Source organism: Salmo trutta, chromosome 17 (genome assembly GCF_901001165.1).
Source record: "Salmo trutta chromosome 17, fSalTru1.1, whole genome shotgun sequence".
In the NCBI taxonomy this organism is placed as follows: Eukaryota; Metazoa; Chordata; class Actinopteri; order Salmoniformes; family Salmonidae; genus Salmo; species Salmo trutta.
In genome coordinates, this window is record NC_042973.1 from 39,453,160 (window position 1) to 39,463,091 (window position 9,932).

General features: G+C 42.4%; 1 protein-coding gene across 1 annotated transcript; it reads right to left on the reverse strand.

Annotated features, from left to right (window-relative positions):
• Positions 1–880: 880 nt before the first annotated feature.
• Positions 881–4,895, reverse strand: LOC115152166 (class E basic helix-loop-helix protein 41). The gene is made up of 5 exons (XM_029696735.1): positions 4,685–4,895; positions 4,511–4,574; positions 4,233–4,340; positions 4,009–4,120; positions 881–3,798 (listed from the first exon to the last, which is right to left on the reverse strand). Exons 1-5 carry the CDS (start codon positions 4,744–4,746, stop codon positions 2,861–2,863), a joined length of 1,284 nt encoding a protein of 427 aa, XP_029552595.1. The 5' UTR covers positions 4,747–4,895; the 3' UTR covers positions 881–2,860.
• Between the last annotated feature and the right edge of the window lie 5,037 nt (positions 4,896–9,932).

Below are 9,932 nucleotides of genomic sequence, written 5' to 3' on the forward strand. Positions count from 1 at the left end.
GGAAAGGGCCTTCCCCAAATTGTTGCCACAGATTTGGAAGCACAGAATCGTCTAGAATGTCACTGTATGCTTTAGTGTTAAGATATCCCTTCACTGTAACTAAGGGGACTAGCCCGAACCATGAAAAACAGCCCCAGACCATTATTCTTCCGCCACCAAACTCTTGGCAGCCACCAAACTCTTGGCATCCGCCGAACACAGATTTGTCGATCAGACTTCCAGATGGTGAAGCGTGATTCATCACTCTAGAGAATGCGTTTCCACTGCTCCAGAGTCCAATGATGGCAAGCTTTACACCACTCCAGCCGACGCTTGGCATTGCTTATGGTGATCTTAGGCTTTTATGAGGCTGCTTGGCCATGGAAACCCATTTCCAGACAAACAGTTCTTGTGCTGACGTTGCTTCCTGATACAGTTTGGAACTCTGTGAGTGTTGCAACTGAGGACAGAAGATTTTTACACGCTACGCGCTTCAGTAATCGTTGGTCCCGTTCTGTGAGCTTGTGTGGCCTCCCACTTCGCGGCTGGTCCGTTGTTGCGCCTAGATGTTTCCACTTCACAATAACAGCACCTACAGTTGACCGGGGCAGCTCTAGCAGGGCAGAAATTTGACTAACTGACTTGTTGGAAAGGTGGCATCCTATGAGCTGCCACGTTGTAAGTCACTGAGCTCTTCAGTAAGGCCATTATACTGCCAATGTTTGTCTATGGAGATTGCATGGCTGTGCACTTGATTTTATACACGTCAGCAACAGGTGTGGCTGAAATAGCCGAATCCACAAATTTGAAGGGGTGTCCACAGACTTTTGTATATATAGTGTGTTGATGAAGCAAACTATCCATTTTGTGGTAAAAAATAAATAACAATAAGACATCCAAATAGTTTTTGGTCTGATATTTATTTTACATGTCAGCAATAATTTAGAACACCATATGTGTAAAGCATTAACGAAATGTGCAACAGTTGCTCGGTTAAATATTTTTGGACATTGACATCAGACATATATTCCATAGTATATTCACAAAATTATTTACACACGTGCCACTTTTGATGACAGTTTAAACTCTCCAACCCTGTTCCTGGAGAGCCATCATCCCGTAGGTTTTTGCTCCAACCCTAATCTAGTGCACCTGATTCTAATAATGTGCGGGTTGATAGGCTGAATCAGGTCAATTAAAACTGTGGTTGGAGCAAAAACCTACAGGAGAGTAGCTCTCCAGGAATAGGGTTGGAGAGCCCTGGTTTAAAACATAGCGGATATGAGGCAAGAGCTGATGAACATAAGCTAAAAATAAGCAATACTGGGTATGCAAATTAAATGTAGTTACACAAGGAACTCAAAACACACAATAAACACCACATTTGCAGGAATGAATCTCTTCGGGGAAAAAAAACAAGGATTGTACATTTTAAAAGGACATTTATCAGAACTATCGGTCCCTGACCAAAGTTACCTCTCCATCTACATACACCTATCCTGTATGTGTTTGTGTTAGAATGTGATACTACAGCTACTTCTACATCCTACATTCTGAGGCTGAGTATCAGATGTATAATGTAGCTTTATAAGTACAATAAGACTTATTACCCAAAAATGAGCTATGATTAGTGGCTTATAAGGTCTGCACAAAATCACTAAAAAGCTTCAATATCTGTAGTAGCCTAGTATCTGGTTCTTCAAACACATTCACAGTCTGTACAGTCTGGAGTAAAATGTCTGCCCTCTAGTTTAGTGATTTTCTAAAAATAGATACAGTGATAGACTAGAATAGTTGGAAAGTGAGTGTTGGGAGGGAACAGGGGGGATTTTTCCAAAGGCAGAAACAAGTGCACTTTATCTCTCAAATAGTAAAGAACTAGGCGTTAATCCTATACATACAAACTTCCAGAGCTAAGAAATACACAGGTTGTTACATTCAATATCAAAGTTGTATAAGGTGCTATCATACCTAGTATCATTTTGCTGGAGGTAGCCGACAGGTCGCGCGGTGTCTCATTATGTGTGCAAGAGATGCCAACCAATCAGGGACATAATTGTCAATTGTCATCAAACAGCATCTTCCAATGCAGTGCTTCTTTTCAATATGCCAAATATCAGCAGTCGCAGTCAGAAAAACTTATTTGAGGTGATTGAAAATTCCAGAAGACTAAATAGACAAATCAAAATGTGTTGGCATGGATAGGGAGTTACATAATACGTAGTCATTTATCCAGTTAGTTAGTAATTTGTGTGTGTATGAGGGGGGGGTCAATTTAGTGCATATGTACAAGGAAATGGATCAAAACACATCTATCACCATTAGTCATACTGTAGTCAGAGTCAGCAATGTTGATTCTAACCTTGGTGGAGGTCATTTGCAACTCCATACATCCAGTGTGACTAGTATCTAATTGGGGATCTGAGGACAATACTGCGCATAGAAGCAGATTGTTTATCTTGATGTTTTGGCACTGATATTGCCAGTTTTAAAAGTTGTGTCAATGGAAAAACTAACTCCAGCTCAATATACCCTAGGACTGTAGTAATAACAGACGTGTGCATGTTGTTAGTGTCAATCATTGTCGATTATCATTCAGATTACTCTTGCATTAAGTGCAAAAGGCACAGACTGTCACAACTTCCCCCTGCCTGGCCAAAATACAGGAGAAATTCAACTGTGAATCTTGTCTCGAAACTCCTACTATCAATTAAAATAATTGAAAATACGAAAATAAGGTAAAAACAGACAGCTATCAGAAAATCCTAAACAAAATAATATGCAGAATGTAGATCCAATTAGGATATAGGCTACACAGGTAAATTAGACTGTTTTTACAAGAAATAAAATCTAATGTTATCTTCATTATGTACAGTCATTTTCATTGTCTGGGGAGTCGTTCCCTAATACCATCATCATCATCATCATCATCATAATCATCATCATTCTCAGGGTTGTCCTCTCTCTCCTCGGGTGAGCCCGGCTCCACGTTTGACATGTCACTGTCGTCAGAGAGAGAGTGCTTGGAGTTGGAACCGAATCCAGAGCTCTTCTCTGTCGACATGCCGGAGAAAGCACCTGCGGCAGCAGCAGCCGCTGCAGTTGCCGAAGCGTGTGAGTTAAGGCCGGGGTATAACCATGGAAACGGGGATGAGAGAGCTGCTGCTGCTGCCGCAGCAGGATACACAAACTTCTCTAGGTTACTTTTGTCGAATAGCGGCATGTAGGTCGCTGCTGCAGAGGGATTGATGAAGTAAAAAGGCATGCAAAATGGAGTCTGCTGTCCCACGCCAGTTATTCCCATCAAAGAGTTCATAAAGGCCAGATCAGGTCTGGTGGTCGTGTCTGCGCCCGTCGTACCGTTTCCAGGCCAGCTCATCTTCGTTTTTTTTGCTGCGCGGTCATCCCCGAACTCCTGCTTTATCTTTACTGCTTTGCTAAGGTCACATCCTTTATTCCCATCGGTCTTTTCCGCCTCACCCCCATATCCACTGTCTGTGTCTGTGTCATTCTCGTTAAGCTCCCCGTGGCTCCTCTGTATGACCGATACGCGGTCATGTCCGGCTTGGCTTTCAACTTTCTGGCCATCGCGCTCCAGCACGTCTCCGGCAGGTTGCTGGGCATGGAGCAGTGGCGCACTGGGCTGAAATTGCGCAGATACTTTGTGCAAGTGGTTGATGAGCTGCGCGCACCGCTGCTCGCGCGTATTCCAGTTCTCGAACTTGTTGAGGTACTGCAGGACCTCTTTGGCACATGCTTGGAACCCGGAGTGAAACGCATCCAAATCAGCGTGAATGGACGTCTTCATCGATCGATCCCCTGAAAGAGTTAGAAACGACACAATTTACAGTACATGATTTAATCGTAATCAACTGTGAGAACACAACCAATAGGCCTATCGAATTTGAGTTAGGCTACAATAACTTTTACGCATAGCCTATCCAAGCCCAACTCTAAACCCAAAGTAGTCTATGTAGAGAAACCTAAAAGTAAAACATTGAAATCATTGGAGGTTATGTAACAATTTACCATTCTGCAAAGCAATAATCTTCTGGTGTTGTTGCTCAGTGACTGCAGTCAAAGCGTTTAAATGCTTCAAAGTTAACTCGAGAACAACCGCTTTCTCCAAATGCCCGAGCGTCTGAAAGGGAAAAACATGATATCCAATTACTCAACAATCATTGAACAAAACAGTTAAATAAAAACACACATTATTAGGCTATACATCATCCTTCATAATTGCAAAAGCTTACCGTCAATTTGAGATGTTCGGGTAACAAATCCTTCAGCTGTCCGATACATTCATTGATTCTGTCCCTCCTCTTCTTCTCTATCAATCGGTGTGGTAACTTGTACGCGTCCTAGGAACAATAAGATAGATTTATTCGATTAGGAACACAGAAACGAATGACAGTGTTAGATCCATTCTACATCAAGTGCCACATAGTCAAGACAGTTGTGTTATCCTACAATGACTTGTTAGCTATCAGACATTGTATTGAGATACAAACAAGACCAAATGAGCGCATACCTTGCCATCTTCGCGCTTCAGTCCTCTTTTCGATTTACACATGTAAAGTGAGGAGTATTCCAACCTGAAATAAATAAAGAGGGCAGTATAGTCACATAGTTATAAAGGTACCAAGGGTGATCATCTAATAGTTTATGAACAGAGCCCATACTGTCCTAAAAATGAAATAATTACCCAAAAATGTTTTCATGATCAGTAAATTGTCTGTCTTGCAGACGCGGTATTCTTTCATCCATAACTTGTCGGTAGGCTGTTCCACTTTGTCTTTACAATGTTTGTTATTCCAAAACCAGCAGACAGAGGTTTGGGAAGATGTTGCACCGCGACTGTTCTCGATAGTGCTGCGCTTTAGAATGCTGTCTATTTTCCTCAACTGCCACTTCGCGAGCAGTTTGTGCGAGAGTGCACAGCGCACGCGCGCCTGGAGTCGGAACAGCTCCAACTCACGTGTAAACTGCACCAGCACAACGTCCGGTAATTAAGACCTTTGCAAGACCCGGTCTAGTAGGCTACGTCACAGCCCGTTTCTATGGCAATGCAAACTAAGACATATCTATTCATGTATGGTATTCTATTGGAGTTCAAATTCATAGTCAAACGACTGAAATAATTGTTTATTATATCATGTCCGTTCTGCCGGTGCACATCCTCATCCAATTGAGCTCCGCTTTGACCATGTATGTGAATGCGACGCGCATACGGGACTGTTTTCGCGTGCGTGCGTGCGTGTAAGGAGAGTGTGCATAAGGCGCTCACGCACACACATGCATCCCGGGGGCGAGGTATGCTGCTCAGCCCGCCAGCCGCCCTGAGGTGCGTTTTCAGTAACCATGGCACTGTCTGAGTAGGCTACACTAAAACGTGCGCAGCACTTCCTTATTCAACCGTGTTGACATCTTCCAATGAACAAATTCGTAACAATGTATGCAATCGTGTCATTGTGCTATGCGCAAGGCATTACAATTAGGCTACATTATTGTTGAGCACAGGAAGTTAATGTGAACATGGCCCATGTGAGAAGAGAAACAATTATATGTGTTAATTTATGCATGCTTGGCTATTGAAACATGTTTTACTAAGTAGACATGCCATTTTATTAAGATCCAATATTGATACTTTGGAGATCATTGGAAGAAATAAACTTCCACTATTATAAATATGTAATAAATATGTTATGTTGTTAGTAATACATAGGCAAATAGTGTAGCCTACTGCCAAGACTTGACACTAACTTAAAACAGGTTTCACCATATAACCAAGCAGCTTCAGTATACTTACACTGGCCATGTTTAGTGTCCCTGGCACTGGTTCCAAATGCTAACATTTTAGCATTTGCGGCACAAATCCCATTCAAGTCATTATTTTTACACATCATATCCAAATCATCCGAAAGTATCTAAACTATATTGTGAAGGTCACCAAACTCATTTATGGATGATTTGAACACGATGCGCGAAAAATGCTAATATCGGTCCCATGACTTGAATGGGATTTGTGCCACAATTGAATGCGAAAACGTTAACATTTGGAAACACAGTGTCAGCCACTGCCAGGGAAACTAAACCAAAGCATGGATTGCTGTCACACATAACGCATTAAGGGTAAGGAAACCAGTGTAATTGTGTAATTTGGGTGAACTCTCTCTTTAATATAAACTTCAGTAACAAAAAAACAAGTTTCCATCTGCGTTTTATAGCGAATGTGCCCACTCTGGTGTTGGCATGCTTTAACCAACAACTGGCAGATAGCCTACAGTGCAGGAAGGATAGCGTACATGATTAAATAATTATGGACAAAAGAAAAGAGCAAGATTATTTTTATTTGTCAAACGTCAGCCAAGCATCGATCATAATGTCTCTCACGATATTTATTGGAAGGGAGCATCAATCACCGCGTGCACTTTCACCACCTTGTGATGTTCATACATTTATATTATCTGTAGCCAAATAAACTGCATGCTTTCCCGAGTCAGAGTGGAAGGACCGCACAACATATCATTGATGCTGCTTGATCATCGATGCTGCTTGATCATCGATGCTTGGCTCCGGTTTGACAAATACAAATAATCTCGCTCTTTTTGTCCATAATAATCTAGTCATGAAGGCTATCCTACCCGCACTCTATCTGCGAGCTGTTGGCTAAAGTGCAAGTGCCAAGACCAGAGTGGGCACATTAGCAATGTAACGCAATTTTTGGTGGGGACAAAACCATCAGTAGAGTTGAAAATGCAATGCAAAACCATTTAACTTGCATTCTTTATTTGGTAAATGGGAATTTAAACACAAAAGTTATTTTTATGTGCACTACGTCATCGCGCACAGCCTGTTATCCGCAACAGGTTAATTTTATGGAAACATCTCTGGTGGGAAAATGCCCATATTGTTCTTATGCGGATTTTAGATTATTTGCATGAAAATCTGTCGGCAGCGGGATGGAAACCGAGCTAGTGGCAAAACTACGATGACAGTGGTAAACCCAAAGCAACACCCAGGGCTTATTGCTATTAGCCCACACAAACACCTGCATAACATATTTACAACATGGAACAACAGATACTTTTTAAAACTTTTTTCACATTTTGGTACGTTACAACCTTCATCTAAAATATATATATTCTTTTAAATGTTCATACATTTACACACAATACCCCATGATGACAAAGCAAAAACATGTTTTTATACATTTTAGCAAATTTATATTAAAAAACTAAAACAGAAATACCTTATATACATAAGTATTCAGACCCTTTGCTATGAGACTCCAAGTTGAGCTCAGGTGCATCCTGTTTCCATTGATCATCTTTGAGGTGTTTCTACAACTTGAATGGAGTTCACCTGTGGTAAATTCAATTGATTGGACATGATTTGGAAAGGCACACACTTGTCTATATAAGGTCCCACAGTTGACAGTGCATATCAGAGCAAAAAGATCATGTCGAGGCACAGATCTGGGGAAGGGTACCAAAACATTTCTGCAACATTGAAGGTTCCCAAGAACACAGTGGCCTCCATCATTCTTAAATGGAAGAAGTTTGGAACCACCAAGACTCTTCCTAGAGCTGGCCACCCGGCCAAACTGAGCAATCAGGGGAGAAGGGCCTTAGTCAGGGAGGTGACCAAGAACCCGATGGTCACCCTTTTTATGTTTTATTTAAAAATGAATATATTGATATATGTATATATATATATATATATATATATATATTTTTTTTTTTACTTTTTAATGATATCCAATTGGTAGTTATAGTCTTGTCTCATCGCTGCAACTTCCTATGGTCTGGGGAGAGGCAAAGGTCGAGAGCCATGCGTCCTCCGAAACACGACCCTGCCTAGCCACACTGCTTCTTGACGCACTGCTCGCAAAACCCGGATTCCAGCCGCACCAATGTGTCGGAGGAAACACCGTACAGCTGTTGACCGAAGTCAGTGTGCATGCACCCAGCCCGACACAAGGAGTCACTAGAGCGCGATGGGACAAGGACATCCCAGCCAGCCAAACCCTCCCTTAACCCGGACGACACTGGGCCAGTGTGCACCGCCTCATGGGTCTCCCGGTCGCGGCTGGCTGCGATACAGCCTGGGATCGAATCCGGGTCGGTAGCGACGCCTCTAACACTGCGATGCAGTGCCTTAGACCGCTGCGCCACCCGGGAGGCCCCCGATGGTCACTCTGAAAGAGCTCCTGAGTTCCTCTGTTGAGATGGGAGAACCTTCCAGAAGGACAACCATCTCTGCAGCACTGCACCAATCAGGCCTTTATGGTTGAGTGACCAGACAGAAGCCACTCCTCAGTAAAAGGCACATGACAGCCCACTTAGAGTTTGCCAAAAGGAATTTAAAGGACTCTCAGAACATTAGAAACAATATTCTCTGGTCTGATGAAACCAAGATTGAACTCTTTGGCCTGAATGCCAAGCATCACGTCTGGAGGAAACCTGGCACCATCCCTAAGATGAAGCATGGCGGTGGCAGCATCATGCTGTGGGGATTTCTTTTAAATGGCAGGGACTAGGAGACTAGTCAGGATCGAGGGAAAGATGAACAGAGCAAAGTACAGAGAGATCCTTGATGAAAACTTGCTCCAGAGCAATCAGGACCACAGACTGGGGAGAAGGTTCACCTTCCAACAGGACAACGACCCTAAGTACACAGCCAAGACAACATAGGAGTGACTTCGGGACAAGTCTCTGAATGTCCTTGAGTGGCCCAGCCAGAGCCCGGACTTGAACCCGATCGAACATCTGTGGAGATAACCTGAAAATAGCTGTGCAGCGACGCTCCCCATCCAACCTGACAGAGCTTGAGAGGATATGCAGAGAAGAATGGGGGAAACTCCTCAAATACAGGTGTGCCAAGCCTGTAGCGTCATACCCAAGAAGACTCAAGGCTGTATTTGCTGCCAAAGGTGCTTCAACAAAGTGCTGAGTAAAGGGTCGGAATACTTATGTAAATGTATTATTTCAGTTTTTTATTTTGAATACATTTGTAAAAATCTATACAAACCTGTTTTTGATTTGTCAGCATGGGGTATTGTATGTAGATTGATGAGGGGAAAACATGATTTAATCAATTTTATAATAAGGCTGTAACGTAACAAAATGTGGAAAAAGTGAAGGGGTCTGAATACTTTCCAAATGCACTGTATACTTCCATTCATTTTTTCAACTGGTACCAGGGGACCTTCAGATGAATCTTGTGAGGAATCTGTGGGAATCCTAGAGCAAAACAACTGACAAATAGGAGATTCTCATCTTTCCACAGAGGGGTCATATTAGTGTGTAGCCCAAACTGTTTGGACGCTACAGACAGAATTTGACAGATCGGCTGAACCGACTTCAGACGAGTCCCAAGACACTTGTAGGGGTTGTAGAGCAAATCGGAGAACACCATTGTGTTCGTGAGAGTCCTCTTTTCACAAACCATTCAAACGATTTTGTGAGAAGACCGATTTTCGGGATGTCTCATGGTCTGACAAGCACTGCTCTAGCTCTGTCACCTTTTACCGCAGATGCGGAAGGGCGACTTAGGCGAATGCGGTGGATTGAGACACATCCAATGCAAACTGATATCTCTAGCTTAAACTGATCAATTTTCATGGGGATTTCTTTATTATGCTAATTAGATACATAACTACTGAAATTCCCAGCTAAGAAACACATGGTTCTCAGAAAGTTATGTGCTAGCTGTGTATTAACTTTCTGGGATAGGTAACCAATATCTTAGGGCCATATGAGTTTTCCTTAACCATGTGACCTGACCAGATAAAAATGCTGGATTCCATAGGGTATAATCCCAAGAGTTTTTCCTGGTCAAGTCACATGACGTCTGGGAAAATCTTCTGGCCCTGGTTTCTCTGAAACCATATAATAATATGTAATGACTTATTCCATTACTTTGGCATAGCTATTTAATAAAATACCCCC